The sequence below is a fragment of the Moschus berezovskii genome, chromosome 21, assembly GCF_049115385.1.
Source record: "Moschus berezovskii isolate FMDL1 chromosome 21, NW_MosBer_1.0, whole genome shotgun sequence".
In the NCBI taxonomy this organism is placed as follows: Eukaryota; Metazoa; Chordata; class Mammalia; order Artiodactyla; family Moschidae; genus Moschus; species Moschus berezovskii.
Window position 1 is genome coordinate 36,216,622 of NC_142480.1, and position 16,474 is coordinate 36,233,095.

Sequence of the window (16,474 nt, forward strand, 5' to 3'; positions counted from 1 at the left end):
AATCTCAGGGCTCCTTTCCAGGCCTCAGATTCTGTGACGCACTGTGGATGAGGTCCTGGGATGCAGGACCGATGTGGTTTAGTGGATGTAACTCAGTCTTTCTCAGTCTGTCTGGCTGGGAACCAAGGAGAGAACGTGGGCAAGTGCTTATTGATGAGTAAACAAGTGAGTCAATGGCTCCATCTCGTCGTCCTTCCTCTTCCCCTGCAGTGGGTACAGATGGCATTGTCCCAGCCCAGTCCCTTCTCCGCCATAGAGCTTCTCCTGGCCTCTGCTATCTTCTGCCTGGTATTCTGGGTGGCCAGGACCTGGCGGCCTCGGGTTCCTCAAGGCCTGAAGAGTCCACCAGAGCCCTGGGGCTGGCCCCTGCTCGGGCACGTGCTGACCCTGGGGAAGAACCCACACGTGGTCCTGTCGCAGCTGAGCCAGCGCTATGGGGACGTGCTGCAGATCCGCATTGGCTGCACACCTGTGCTTGTGCTCAGCGGCCTGGACACCATCCGGCAGGCCCTGGTGCGGCAGGGCGATGATTTCAAGGGCCGGCCCGACCTCTACAGCTTCACCTTGGTCACTGACGGCCAGAGCATGACCTTCAACCCAGACTCTGGACCGGTGTGGGCTGCCAGGCGACGCCTAGCCCAGAATGCTCTCAACACCTTCTCCGTGGCCTCAGACCCATCTTCCTCATCCTCCTGCTACCTGGAGGATCATGTGAGCAAGGAGGCTGAGGCCCTCCTGGGCAAGTTCCAGGAGCTGATGGCAGGGCCTGGGCACTTCGACCCCTATGGCTACTTGGTGGCATCGGCGGCCAACATCATCGGTGCCATGTGCTTCGGGCAGCACTTCCCCCAGAGCAGTAAGGAGATGCTCAGTCTGGTGGAGAACAGCCATGAGTTCGTGGAATCCGCCACCTCTGGGAATCCTGTGGACTTCTTCCCCATCCTTAAATACCTGCCCAACCCGGCTCTGCAAAGGTTCAAGAGCTTCAACCAGAGGTTCCTGCAGTTCTTGCGGAAAATGGTCCAGGAGCATTACCAGGACTTTGACAAGGTGAGCCCAGGGTGCAGGTGGTATGAGGGCATCCTAGAGTCTGGGTGTGGCCCCACTCCCCCAGCACCAAGGCACCCACACAGCTAGTGTGTGGCCAAGGCCCAGGAAGCCTCTGGGACACCTCGGACCAGCTGTGTGACCTGGAGCCAGTCCCTCTCCCTCTCTGGCCTCAGTTTCCTCGGGCCTACAGCATCCTTCTCAGGGCTGCTCAAAGCCTCAGAGAGGTAACCCCGTCCATGAGGCCCTGGCAGAGCCCACAATGCGGGGTGCTGTTATTAGGAGAACCTGAACCCTGACAGAGGCTAATCCCCAGCTCACATGTCACTTTGCTTCCCTGTACTTACACCAACCTCCTCCTGTGAAATTGGACCCCTGGGGTTATTGAAAGGAATGGTCAATGGAGTATGAAATGATACTTTAAGCCCTACCTAGGGCTGCTACTGAGCTTCCCAGGTGGTGCTAGTGGTAAAGAACCCTCCTACCAAAGCAGGAGACATGAGCTCAATCCCTGGGTTGGGAAGATTCCCTGGAGGAGGGCATGGCAACCCGCTCCAGTATTCTTGTCTGGAGAATCCCATGGACAGAGAAGCCTAGCGGGCTACAGTCCATAAGGTCACAGAGTTGGACACGACTGAGTGACAGCACGCACACAGGGCTACTACCAGCTGCTGCTGTGAGCTCAACTTCCTGCCCAGAGGCCAGCAGGTGGGGCCATAAGGGATGGGATAAGGGACTCCAGCCTTCCACCCCAGGAGTGCTGGGGTGACCCTATACTTATGCCCCCTCAGAACAGCATCCAGGACATCGTAGGTGCCCTGTTCAAGCACAGTGAGGATAACTCCCAAGCCAGCAGTCGCCTCATATCCCAGGAGAAGACTGTCAACCTCGTCAACGACCTCTTTGGGGCCGGTAGGAGCCAGACCCTTGCCCCCCCATCCCTCAGTACCTGATGCTCACCCACAGCCTTGCCCAGCCCTGGGGTCCATCAGATAACCCATCAACCACCAGTCAGGTGGCACAGGACACAGAGACCAGACCCAGGCTCAAGGTGTGAGCCCAGGAGGTACCACCAACTCCCGGAGAAAACCCAGCCGAGTCCCTCTCCTCCTCTGGGTCAGTTTCCCCATCTAAACAATAAAGCCTTCTTTGATCTGTAAGTCTGGGCCCTTGTAATCCCAGCAGCTAAACTTAAAAGAAGTTACTCGAGTTTGTGCAGAGGAGACTCTGCCTCAACCCTTAGAGAATTCAAGGTGAGGGTCTTTGGGGGAAAGGAAGCAGAGAAAGACAATGCTTAGTACATACATGGTGGGTGCTTGGTAAACACTGCCTTCTCATTCTTGTCTTCCTTTCTTCCTCATCATGCCCCATGTTGTCCAGGGTTTGAAACCATCACAACAGCCATCTCCTGGAGCCTTATGTACCTTGTGACAAATCCTAAGATACAGAGAAAGATCCAGGAGGAGCTGGGTATGTCGTGTCCTCCAACCCTCTGGTGGAGGGAAGCCTTGGGGTCCCAGGTCATCTGTTCAATCTACATATAGCTGTTATGTGTCTACTAAGCCCTGGGCATGTGGTGGTGCCCACCCTTGCCTAGAAGATACTGGAGGGTCACTGGGTCTCAGACCTGTAAACTTACACAGTACCACGTAGGGTGATGCCTGGTATGAATGGAGACACAGATGCCATGGAGCAGGGGAGACAGCCCCTAAGCCTTGTCTGTCCTCTGTGCTCTGCAGACAGAGTGATTGGCAGGGCACGGCGGCCCCGGCTCTCCGACAGACCCCAGCTGCCCTATTTGGAGGCCTTCATCCTGGAGGTCTTCCGACACTCCTCCTTCGTCCCCTTCACCATCCCCCACAGGTGAGGCCTGCTTCTTCTGCCCCTGCACCCCTGAAGTCTTTGCCCTCTTTTCCCTCCTGCTTCTCAGTCCTGGCCCTGGTCAGACCTTGGCATCTCTTTCCTGGCCATGACACCAGATTCCTCCCAGACCTTGGCCTCTACTCTGCCCCCATCCAGTCCAAACATGATCAAAGTACCCAGCTCTCAGAAAAAAACCAAACTCTGACCTCAGCTCATTCCCTCCTTCAAGTATGCTCAACCCAGACAGGCTGGCCTAACCACCTCTCACGAACATGAACTAGCCAGCCTCCAATTTTGCTTATGCTGGAACTTATGCTTGGAATACCTTCTACCATCTTCTCTGGCTACCAGAATCCTATCTTATCCTACTCTGACATGAACAAGCCTTTCTTGACTCATCCAGCTGGCATAACTTCATTCTGATTTTTTGAAGGACTTAGAGCCATTTGTCCTGTAGGATTCAGAGAAGGCAATGGCACCCCACTCCAGTACTCTTGCTTGGAAAATCCCACGGGTGGAGGAGCCTAGTAGGCTGCAATCCATGGGGTCACGAAGAGTCGGACCTGGCCGAGCGACTTCACTTTCACTTTTCACTTTCATGCATTGGAGAAGGAAATGGCAACCCATTCCAGTGTTCTTGCCTGAAGAATCCCAGGGACGGGGGAGCCTGGTGGGCTGCCATCTATGGGGTCGCACAGAGTCAGAAACGACTGAAGCGACTTAGCAGCAGCAGCAGCAGTCCTGTAGGATTAGGTCCTGGGATGTTAAGAATGTCAAGAGAGTTAGCGAGAACTTACTTCAGGCCATACGTTGGTCTAGTTATTCCCAGAGGAAGAGGCCTAACTCCTCAGCCAGACTGGGAACTCCCTAGGACCGGCCCAGACTGCCTGCTTCTCAGCTCCAGAGAATGGCCAAGGGCACAGCTGGCTACAGACAAAAGTTTAGTAAACATTTGTTGAAGAACAAGTTCTGAGAAAGGAAAAGAATCATTTCAACCCTTCTTTGCTCCTGATATTCCCTCCTACTGTACTGTGGGGAGACCACAATGGGCAGGCTAATGGAGTGGGGTAGAGGTAGGCACAAGGACCTCCTGAGGTGGGGAAGGGGGCCTTCATCCTGGAGACCTTCCTTTCATCCCCTTCACCACCCCACCAAGTGAGGACTGTGTGTTCTGCCCTCCCACCCCTGCAGTCTTTGCCATGTTTTGTTCCCTGCTTCTGGAGAGAGAAATTAGGAGTTTGGGATTAACATATATACAACTATTATATACAAAATAGATAATATCAACAAGGACATACTATACAGCACATGGAGGTATATTCAATATCTTCTAATAACCTATCATGGAAAAGAATACATGTATATCAATTTACAATGTTGTGTTCCTTTCGGATGTGATTTGTTTCAGAAAACTTTCAGCAAACTTTGAACAAACTTTGAAACAAGCAAACTAATTTGTTTCAATTAGTTTCAGCAAAGTGATCCAGTTTTACAGATAAAATTAGGAGTTTGGGATTCAATTTTACAGATAAAATTGAATCACTTTGCTGTGCATCTGAAACTAACACAAAGTTGTAAATTAGCTACACGTCAATTTTTGGACTTCCTGGCCTGGAAAATCCCATGGATGGAGGAGCCTGGTAGGCTGCAGTCCATGGGGTCGCTAAGGGTCAGACACAGTTGAGCGACTTCACTTTCACTTTTCACTTTCACACATTGGAGAAGGAAATGGCAACCCACTCCAGTGTTCTTGCATGGAGAATCCCAGGGACGGGGGAGCCTGGTGGGCTTCCATCTATGGGGTCACACAGAGTCGGACACGACTGAAGTGACTTAGCAGCAGCAGCAGCAGTGATCCAGGGGTTAAGACTCTGCCTTCCAGTGCAGGGGATGTGAGCTCAATCCCTGGTTGGGGAGATAAAATTCCACATGCCACAGGCATGGGGCCAAAAAAAAAGTTTTTTTAAAGATGCCAATAATTATATGTCAGTTTTTTTAATGGTTAGAAAGGAAACCCTCTCAGAGACACACCTCAATTTTCCAGCCCCTGAACCTGACAAAGCCCTCTTCCCTCCTTAGCACAACAAGGGATACAACACTGAATGGCTTTTTCATCCCCAAGGAACGCTGTGTCTTCGTAAACCAGTGGCAGGTCAATCACGACCCGTGAGTACACATCCCCCACTGAAAAATGTGTGATGTTCAGCAGTCGGGAAAGCTGTTTGTCCCCCTAGGAACTGGTTACACAATAAAGGAATGGTGCCTCAAAGGCTAGTTAGCCTGCTCTAAGGGATAAAATGTAGGTCCATGTTTCTCAAACTTCAGTGTATTGACGAGGAAGTTGGTTATAGATTTTGGTACTCTGTACCCCAGCGTTCCACATCAGGAGGCAAGGCGGAGTACCTCAGATGATTCTGATGTGAATGACTTAGGGACTTCTTTGGATAATCCCTCTTTAGTCTATAAGTAGAAGAATCATATAATTTACTCCAAACTAGGGCCCTTCTGAGTGTAAAAAAGGATTCTATCAATAATTACTACAAAACCATAAGTATAAACAAGGATGGACTGTTGGTCCCCCTTATATATTGAGTAGGATAGAGATGGACAGATGTTCCTTCTTTTAAATTCTTTTAAAATATGATTTCTTTAAAATAGCCAACTACTATTAAAAAGCACTATTTCCAAGGCTGTTGATTTTAGAGAGAGCTATGTAAAGAAACAAGCATCAGAAAACAGTTTGGCTTCTTTCTCCACTCTCCTTTCTTTGCTCTATTAGATAGATCTATTCTAACACAGAAGTCCCCCCCACCAGGCCTTTCCCCTGAAGGGTCTCCCAACCCAGAGATTCCACTTCCTCTGTTTATCTTGCAGGAAGCTGTGGGGGGACCCATATGAGTTCCGGCCAGAGAGATTCCTCACATCTGATGGCACCGCCATCGATAAGATCTCGAGTGAGAAAGTGTTACTCTTCGGCATGGGCAAGCGCCGGTGCATAGGGGAGGTCATGGCCAGGTGGGAGGTCTTCCTCTTCCTGGCCATCTTGCTGCAGCGGCTGGAGTTCAGTGTGCCACCCGGTGTGAAAGTGGACCTAACCCCCACCTATGGGCTGACCATGAAGCATGCCCGCTGTAAGCATGTGCAGGCACGGCTGCGCTTCTCCATCAAATGAAGTTGCTGGCATTCTGAGGCAGAGGGAAGGGAAGGGGGTCATTGAGGAACCCTTGTTTCTTTTCCTTTATTTTTTTCTAACTAACAGCTATATATACCATATAATTGTAGGCCATTTATACTTAAAAAAATAAACAACCTCATAGAAAAAGAGATTAGATTTGTGGTTACAGTGGGGGAGGGAGAATTTGAATATAGGTGGTCAAAAGGCACAAATTTCCAGTTACAAGACAAATAAATAAGTACTAGAAATGTGATAATGTGATTAATATAATTAACACTACTGTACATTATATATGAAAGTTGTTGAGAGTAAATCCTAAAAGTTCTCATCACAAGAAATGATTTTTTCTATTTCTTTAATTTTGTATCTATTCAAGATGATAGATGTTCAGTAAACTTATTGTGATAATCATTTCATGATGCTTATAAGTCCATCATTATGCTGTACACCTTAAACTTATAGAACGCTATATGTCAATCATATCTCAACAAAACTCAAAAAAGAAAGGGGCAGAAGACATGGATAGACAGTTCTCTAAAGAAGATATGCAAAGGGACAAGTACATGAAAAAATACTCAACATTATTAGTTATTGCATGCATGTGTCCAATTCTGTGTGACCACTGGGACTGCAGCCTGCCAGGCTCCTCGGTCCATGTGATTCTCCAGGTAAGAATACTAGGGTGGGTTGCCATGCCTTCCTCCAGGGGACCTTCTCAATCCAGGGACCAAACCCATGTCTTTTATGTCTAACCTGCATTGGCAGCTGGGTTCTTTACCACTAGCGCCACCTGGGAAGCCCTATTAATTATTCAGTTCCGTTCAGTCACTCAGTCATGTCCAACTCTTTGCGACCCCATGAATCACAGCACGCCAGGCCTCTCTGTCCATCACCAACTCCCAGGGAAATGCAAATCAAAAACACAATGAGGTACCATTTCACACCTACTAGAATGGCTATAATAAAAATTAAAAACTAGACTGTTATTTGGGAATCCCCTGGCAATCCACTAGTTAGGATTCCATACTTACATTGCACGGGGCCCAGATTCGATCACTGGTCAGGGAACTAAGATCATGCAAGCTGTGCAGTGTTGGGGGAATAAACCTAAACTGTGATCATATGATCACCTCAATAGATGCAGGAAAAGCATTTGATAAAATTCAACATCCATTTTTGACATTTAAAAAAACTCAACGAAGTAGATATAGAGGGAATGTACCTCACATAATAAAAGCCATATATGATAAGCTCACGGTTAACATCATACTCAATGGTGAAAGCTAAAAGCTTTCTTCTAAGATCATGAACAAGACAAGGATTCCCACTCTCACTACTTTTATTCAACATAGTATTGGAAGTCCTACCCAGAGCATTTAGACAAGAAAAATAAATTAAAAAGCATCCAAATTGGAAAGGAAGAAGTAAAACTGTCCTATTTGCAGATGACATGATATTATCTTTAGAAAACCCTAAAGACTCCACTAAAAAATTACTAGAAGTTATAAACAAATTCAGTAAAGTTTCAGAATTCAAAATCAACATGCAAATATCTGTGGCATTTCTGTACACTGATAACGAACTATCGGAAAGCGAAATTAAGAAACCCCACTTACAATTGCTTCAGAAAAATAAAATATCTACAGATAAATTTAACTAAGGAGGTAAAAGAAACCCACTGAAAACTGGAGTTCTTCCCAATGGCTCAGCAGGTAAGGAATCCACCTGCAATGCAGGAGACATAGGAGACATGAGGTTGATCCCTGGGTTGGGAAGATGCCCCAGGGAAAGAAACAGCAAGCCACTCCAGCATTCTTGCCTGAAAAACCCCATGGACAGGAGCCTGCTGGGCTACAGTCCATGGGGTTGCAAAGAATCAGACACAACTGAGCAACCAAGCACGCATACAAGCACACTGAAAACAATAAGACGCTGGTGAAAGAAACTGAAGAAGAAACAAATAAGTGGAAAGGTTCTGTGCTAGTGGATTGGAAGAATTAATGTTCTAAAATGTCCATACTTTCCAAAGCAGTCTACAGATTCCAGACAATCCCTATCAGAATTCCAATGGCATTTTACACAGATATATAACAAACAATCCTAAAATTGACATCAAGCATAAAAAAAGATCCCAAACAACCAAAGCAACTTTGAGAAGAAAGATTACGTTTAGACACATCATGTTCTCTGATTTCAAACTGTATTACAAAGGTATAGTCATCGAAACAGGATGGTATTGGCCTAAAAACAGACACAATAGCACAGAATAGAGAACCCAGAAATAAATCTATGCATACATGGTCAATCAATTTATGACAAAGGAGTCAAAAATATCCACTGAGGAAAGGGTGGTCTCTTCAACAACCAGTGTTGGGAAAACAGGACAGTCAAATGCAAATGAATGAAACTAGATTGCTATTTTACACCACACACAAAAATTAATTCAAAAGGGATCAAAGATATATCCATAAGACCTGAAACCATAAAACTAGAAGGAAACATAAGTGGTAAGCTCCTTGATATCAGTCTTGGTGGTGATTTTTGGGGTTTGAAACTAAAGGCAATGGCAACAAAAGCAAAAATAAACAAACAGGACTACACCAACTAAAAAACTTCTGCATGGTAAAGGAAACCATGAACAAAATTAAAAGGGCAACTGACAGAATAAGACGTGTATGCTAAGTTATTTGAGTCATGTCTGACTCTTTGTGATCCCATGGACCATAACCTGCCAGGCTCCTCTGTCCATGGGATTCTCCAGGCAATAATACTGGAGTGGGTTGCCATGACCTCCTCCAGGGGATCTTCCAGCCCCATGAATCTGTAATTATATATATTAATTATTTTTATATTATATAATTAAAATGTGCAACAATATGAATCAATCTTTAGGGCATTATGCTAAATGAAATATTGCAGACAGAGAAAGCCAAATAACGTATGAACTCACTTATATGAGAAATCTAAAAATAAGAAAAAGTCCCAATACCCCAAACAAACAAAAAAAACAACCTCACGTGTCTAGAGAACAAATTGGTCATAGCCAGAAGTAGGGGTGGGGACAGGGGTTTCATAGTGGGTGAAAGATTTTAAAAAGTACAAACCTCCAGCTATAAAGTAAGTAATGGGAATGTAATGTATAGTATGGTAACTTCAGTTGACAAAATATTTTGAATATTTGAAAGATGCTAGGAGAGTAAATCTTAAAAGTAATCATCACAAGAAAAAAATTGTAACTATGTGTGGTGACTTACGTTAACTAGATTTGTATGGTGATCATTTTGCAATATATACAAATAGTGAATCATTATGCTTTATACCTGATACTATAATAATGTTATGTCAATTATATCACAATTTAAAAAATGGACATTAACATGTTGGTGGGGACCTGGAAAAACTGTAACCTTTGTGCATTACAAGGATGAATATAAAATGATACAATCCCTGTGGAAAATAGTTCAGTAGTTCCTAAAAAAGTTGAGCATTTAATTACCATGTGACCCAACAAGTCTAAGGTATTTATATTAAAGAACTGAAAACAGGTGTTTGAACAAAAACTTGCATAGAAATGTCCAGAGCAGCATTATTCTCAATAGTTAAAAGGTGGAAACAACCCAAGTGTCCAACAATAGGTGTACGGATAAATAAAATGTGGCATCAACATATAATGGAATACTATTCAGCCATGAAAATGAATGGCATTCTACAATATGTGTAAACTTTGAAAACATTATGCTAAGTGAAATAAGCCTGGTACAAAAGGACACAGATTATATGATTCTACTTACGTGAGGTATCTAGATTAGGCAAATTTACAGAGAAAGAGTTTTAGAGGTCACCAAGGGCTGGGGAAGGCATTGGGAAGGGAAGAATGGAGAGCTACTGTTTAACAACTGCAGAGTTTCTGTTTGGGATGATGAAAAATTCTAGAAATGAATAGTAGTAATAGTTGCACAGAATCGTGGATATACTTAATGCCACTGATTGACACACAAATAGTTAAAATGGCAAATTTTGTTATGCATATTTTACTATAATTTTTAAAGGCAAGTAAAACACAGTGAAATATTGTGTTCAATAAAATGAAACAAGCATCAAAGTCATGAAAAGACACAGAAGAACTTTAAACACATATTGCTAATTGAAAGAAGCCAACCTGAAAAGGTTACCATTTTTATGAATCCAACTATATGACATTCTGAACAAGGTAACACAATGGAGACAGTAGCAGATTAGTGGCTGCCACAAGTTCAAGGGTAAGAAGGTGGCCGGGAGGAGGGGGAGATGAACAGGAGGAGCACAGAGCTGTTTTAGGGCAGTGAAACAATTCTGTCAATGCCATAATGGGTACAAGGACTTTGTCTCAACCCACAGAATGTACAAGAGTGAACCCTGTTGAAAACTATGGATTTTAGTTACTAAAAATGTATCAATATTGATTCATTAATGGTAAAATAGTTACGATTATTGCAAGTAATGCAAGATGTTAGTAACAGGGGAAACCGGGAGCAGGGAAGGCAGGTACAAGGGCACTCTCAGTACTTTCTGCTCATTTTTCTATATCCTAAAACTGTTCCAAAAATGGCCTATCAGTTAAGAACACAAAAGGCAAGTAATCCAACAAAAATATTGCAAAAACATTAGGGAACAAAGGCCCAGGCTGTCCCCTGTCTTTGTGGACCCCAGGGGTGGCGCACTCACCATGCTCACCTCCATAGTTCCAGAGCCCTCTCTTCCCATCCGATGCTCCCTAACTTCACAACCAGTGTTTCCATCTGCAGAAAGGAGGCAGAGAGCTGAATCAGTTCAATCTTATAAGAGCACTCTATTCTAAATGCACACTAAGTTTGCTTTGGTCTTCACAAAATGAGAGACCTGTGCACTATGTTTTTGTTTTAAATGTTTATTTATCTGGCTGCACCAGGTCTTAATTTCTGTATGCAAGATCTTTAGTTGTGGCATTCCAGATCTAGTTCCCTGGCCAAGGATGGAACCCCAGGGCCCCTGCACTGGAAGTTTGGAGTCTTAGCCACTGGGCCATTGGGGAAGTTCCTGTTCACTATGTTTCACATGTATGAGCAAGGCCCTTCACACTGAAAAAAAAAAAGGATACAGAAAAACAGAACTTGAGGATGCTGAGATTTGGTCTTCATCTCTTCCCACACACACCTGAACTGACCACCTGCCTCCTTATTGCCCCTCCAGCCCAAGGCTTTTTCCAAGGACACATCTTTATGCTTGAGAGACCAACTGGGTATAGTGTGACTCCGGAGTACTCATCCCCTTGGCGGGTTAGGGATGAAGGAAGGAAAATGATGGAAGAATTCTCAGGCAGGGTCCTAGAAGGAGGTAGAAGAGAATGACACAGAAAGAACGGCTGTGCCCACACAGCTATCCTGAAATAGCCTCATTCACATGGGCAGTCGAGTGAGTTCTGCAAAGTGAATCTTCTTTTCCTATTGGCTCTTATCCCTGTATTAGAGATGTGTTCTGTAGGAAAAATAGCCACTAATAGTTCAAATTGAAAATTTAGTAAGAAGATGGCTCAGATGGTGACCAGTCCCTAGGTGTCGAGGTCCTAGGAGTGACTTTACAGAGTTTTGATCCTGCCAGCACCCCTTTCCAACCAGCCCATATACTTGACTGCTGGACCTCACTTCCTACCGCTTCTGAGCAAGAACCACAAGGACTAATAGGGCTAAGCTGCAATGCCACCTTCGGCCAGCAGGACCGCTGCTACCTAATACACGCCATCTGCACTCTTGCTGAAGCGTTCCTTCAGTGTGTTTTTGCCTTCTTTGTTTCTAATCAAGATTCAGCCTTATATGTCCTACAAATTGCAGTTCTCTGAGATGAGATGAAAACAAGCCAGACCTCATTTCCAAAGTGTTCAACCAGTGGCAGAATTGCCCCAACCTTCTGGAAATAATCACAGCTGTCTGCAGTTTTGAAGAAAATAATATAAGAGTGAAATCAGGACTTCTCTGGTGGTCCTGTGGTAAAGAATCTGCCTGCGAACGCACGGGACACGGGTTTGATCCCTGGTGTGGGAAGATCTCACATGCTGCTGGGCAATAAGCCTGTGCACCACAGCTATGAAGCCTGCGTGCCTAGGGCCCATGCTCCGCCACAAGAGATGCTACAACAGCCAGGAGCCCAAGCACCGCAACTAGAGAGAGCCTGCACACGGAAATGAAGGCCCAGCACAGCCACAAATAAATTAATTAAATAATTTTTAAAAAGAACAAAATCAGCCGGATTCTGTGTTAAAATCCTGGAAGGAGGAAGCACCTCACCTGAGCTCCACTTGTCTATTTCCAGGTCTGTCCTCAAACCCAAAGCAAACTCCTCAAGGAAACCTCTGAGGAAACCCAGCTCATCTGTCAGACGAAGGAGGCACAGCTCTGCCCCAGGGAATTGTGGTCCGAGGGAGAGGACAGTCCTATCCTGGGAACCTGAGACCTGTTCCCACATGTTGCAAGCTGAGGGAGAAGACAGCAGCCCTACCGGGGGACTCCAGTCTAAGGGGGAAATGAGCCTGCTCTGCAAGGCCCAGTCTGATAATCAGGCTGCAGCCCAGGCCTGGGAATCTCAAGAAACACCGCCTTGTCTGAGGAAGGAGATGGGCCCTTGCTCTGGGAGATCCAGTCTGTCAGGGACATGGTCCTATCCTTTGGAGCCTCTAACTACTGGAAAACTCCACTGAGGTACCCTAGGGGCACATGTTCAGTTCAGTCGCTCAGTTGTGTCTGACTCTTTGCGATTCCATGGACCGCAGCACACTAGACCTCCCTGTCCATCACCAACTCCCAGAGTTTACCGAAACTCATGTCCATTGAGTCGGTGATGCCATCCAGCCATCTCATCCTCTGTCGTCCCCTTATAAAGACCCCCAGCAAGCAACAAACAGACGCTACCATACTTTGCCAATCCAAGAGTCAGTCAAGGCCCAGCGGCGGTCACCCTAGGTCACTGCCCTGGCTGGCTCCTTGTGGTCAGAAGTTGGCCTGAGCTTCTCACGCACACCTGGCCAATCTTTAACTCACTTGGGCTGACTTAGTGTTCCCTTCATGCAGGGCCAAAGGAGGAGAAATGGGACAAGGAGACTTTGCCCCCCACGCACTCTTCTGCCCCCCACAGCAGGCTGGAGGGAGACTGAAACCGTTCTGCCCTGTCCCTCCCTAGGCAAGCCCTGGATATACACCATCCCAGGTTATTCTCACAACAACCTCAGAAGGCGGATACCATGACAGCCCCCTTAGAGATAAGGAACACGAGGCTCAGAATTGGTAGGGGAGTGACTCGGGGCTGGGTCTCTTCCCCTGCTTCACCTCCTTAGCCAGGACTGTCTGGCTAGAACAGGGCAGCTCAGAAATCCAATACGATCACTGAACCGTGTAGAGAGTTGGAGAGAACACTGGGCTGGAGGATTAGGAGCCCTGAGCTCAGGTTTTAGGTGTGGTAAATTTGGGCAAGTCCTTCCCCTCCCTGGGCCTCTGATCTCCCATCCTCAGCCAGCTCTGAGGTCTTACCATAAACCAAGATCAGGCCACTGGCAATGACCCCTGGTCTACTAGCCGCACTTAAGGCTATGGGCAACATCTCATGAGAATCTGGCAAATTGCAGGGTGCAGGGCACCGGGGAGGGGTAATTTGGCAAAGATGAAATGGTGGGGAGACCCCTATACTGGGAAAAGCCTTGGGCTTGGATTTTCATGTCAGCCTAACAGGGGAAATAAAGTGATTTCCCTAAGTCTCCTATTTTGTCCAGTTCAGACTCTCAACTCCTTTTATCATAGGCATCCCCGCCTAACTAGCACTTTCCTTTACAAAACTCAGTTCATGGGACTTCCCTGGTGGTCCAGTGGTTAAGTCTCCTCGCTGTCAACGCAGCAGGGCCCAGGCTCCATCCCTGGTCAGAGAACTAGATCCCATATGCTGCAACTAACAGTTTGCACGCCTCAGCTAAAGAGTCCTCATGCCGCAATGAAGATCAAAGATCTCAAGTGCTGCAACCAAGACCTGGTGCAGCCAAATACAATTTTTTAAATTAAAAAAAACAACCCCTCAGTTCAGGTTCTTGAGAGAGGAGTTTGATTGAACCAGCCAGTTGTCAGTCAGCGTTGGGTCCCCTAGGAACAGAATCTACCTTTGGCCCAAATAGTCACAGCTTACCTGCCACCTTGGCAGGTGGACCCTGCAAACCAGGCCCAGGAAAGACAGTGGCGCAGAAGAAAGCTAGCAGAGCCACATAAGAGACCCTGTTTGTCATCTTCTCCTGCCCTGCCCACTCCCCCCGCCATACCTTTAGTGCAAAGCAATCTTGCCCTCACCCTCAGTACTCCCTGAGACTCCAAAAGGCTGGGTTTCTTGGCAAATTGGGGAAAAAAAGACCCAAAACACCACTATTCTTTTTTTTTTTTTTTTACTGTGGTATAGTCAATAAAACTGGAGTAAGAAATAGCAACCCGCTCCAGTATTCTTGCCTGGAAAATTCCATGGACAGAGGAGCCTGGCAGGCTACAGTCCGTGTGGTCACAAAGAGCTGGACACGACTGAGCTCACACTCAACCAGTTGGTAAAACATAACTATTCTTATTTTTGGCCCAGCTCCATCCTTCTCTGAAGAGGAGTGTGACACTGGGGTGGGTGGTCCTTCCTGGTTCCTTCTTCTCCTCAGGGTGACCTCCGCCCAGGATCCCCTTGGCCCCTATGCAAATGAACCCAGTCCCTAGGAAACCCTCCCACCCCAGATCTGCCCAGATTAGTCTTCGTCCAAAGGCAACTTGCTTCCCAAGAAAAGATCTTCCAACTGACAGAGAAATCTGAGGAGGGAGCAGACTTCTGAAAGAAGGGTGGTGAGTGCACCATCTGGGTGGGGGAAACCAGAGGCTGGATTTTCGTACTGCAAACTTTATGTAGTTCAGAGTCAATTCCTGAGTCAGCCCTCCACCTTAACCCTGTCATCAGCTCCTCTCTCTGAGAGGGGGCTGCCACCAGAGGTCATTCCCCCACCCCGAGCCGAGCTTGCCATCCCTTAATGATACCCTCTTTCAAACTTTGCTCCCCAAGACCCTTCACTCTGGTTGCCCCTTGACCCATAATATAACATCCGAGTCACAGGACGCCCCTGAAATTGGGGTTGTAATTCAAGGATGTGTAGCTGTAGCAGCAACTCTTAGGTTATGCAGGGGAGGGGATATTTTTGAGTGGGGAGCCTGCCTAATGTGGTGTTAGCAGTAAAGAACCCCATCTGCCAACGCAAGAGACATAAGAAACGCAGATTCGATCCCTGGGTCAGGAAGATCCCCTGGAGGAGGGCATGGCAACCTGCTCTAGTATTCTTGCCTGGAAAATCCCAAGGACAGAGGAGCCTGGGAGGTTACAGCCCATTGGGTCGCACAGAGTTGGACACGACTGAATCAACTTAGCATGCAGCACACCTGCCCGACGCACCTCACCCTGCACTAAGGAGGGAGGCAGCCTCTGGTCTCCCTTGAGGCCACCTGCACTCTCCCTTTGGGTTCTGTGTGCCAGCGATGTTTCTAGTATTAGAAGGATTACATGGTGATACTCAATATGCTTCCCCAGGCCAACCCTTCCCCTCCGCACCCTCCCACTCCTCCTGGGCAGGTAATTAAAGATAAGAGTCTGATGTCCAGCAAGTCCTGGGAAAGGACGAGGGGATAAGGCAGGAGGCTGGCTCCCAGAAAGAAATCTAAATCTCAGCTCCCCCACACACCCTGGGCCAGTTGCATAACCTTCCCAGGTCTATATTTTCTCAGCTTGCAACTGGAGATGATAATCCTACCCCACAGGGCTGGGGAGGAGATGGAATGTGTAACACGTCAGGTATTAAGTCAGTGCCCCACACATACACACATGCACACACACACCAGGAATGCTGGGAAAGTCTCAGTCTCAGGACTGAACTCAGGACATGGATGTGGCTTGAGCAGCTGTGCGTATCCCAGGCCCCATATGTGTGAGCCAGCATTCCTGGGACCCCGCACCCTCTCACTGAGGTCTTGCCAGGGCCTGGGCTCAGCCTACTTCCTTCCACTGCTCCCCCCACCCAGCAGCTGGGGAGGGCTAGGGGTGCTGGCGTGCCAGGGAACAATGGGCCCCCAACCCCTTCCGGCCCATTGCGTGAGAAGGAGCTGCCGGAAGGAAACTCACCTCCCAGTGGGACTGGCCTCCTCCCTCTGATGTCTGCCCCGGGGAGGGCTGGAGACCCCCATGCTGCTCCAGGAGGGGGGCACCTGTGTACTCCAGGCCTCTCATGCTCGGTACATTCTGTTCCTGCACCTGGACTGGCCACCCCCACCCCCTTTCAGAGGCATTCCTGACCCCCTCCCCAGGGGCTGGGATGGGTCCTCCTGCAGG

The 16,474-nt window shown here is 47.3% G+C and overlaps 1 protein-coding gene across 1 annotated transcript; it reads left to right on the forward strand.

The window, feature by feature from the left end:
- The first annotated feature begins 219 nt into the window (after window positions 1–219).
- Window positions 220–6,286, forward strand: LOC129550128 (cytochrome P450 1A2). Its single transcript, XM_055417607.2, has 6 exons — window positions 220–1,050; window positions 1,839–1,959; window positions 2,428–2,517; window positions 2,787–2,910; window positions 4,990–5,076; window positions 5,785–6,286. The coding sequence occupies exons 1-6, from the start codon at window positions 220–222 to the stop codon at window positions 6,080–6,082; spliced, it is 1,551 nt and encodes a 516-aa protein (XP_055273582.1). The 3' UTR covers window positions 6,083–6,286.
- The last annotated feature ends 10,188 nt before the right edge of the window (window positions 6,287–16,474 follow it).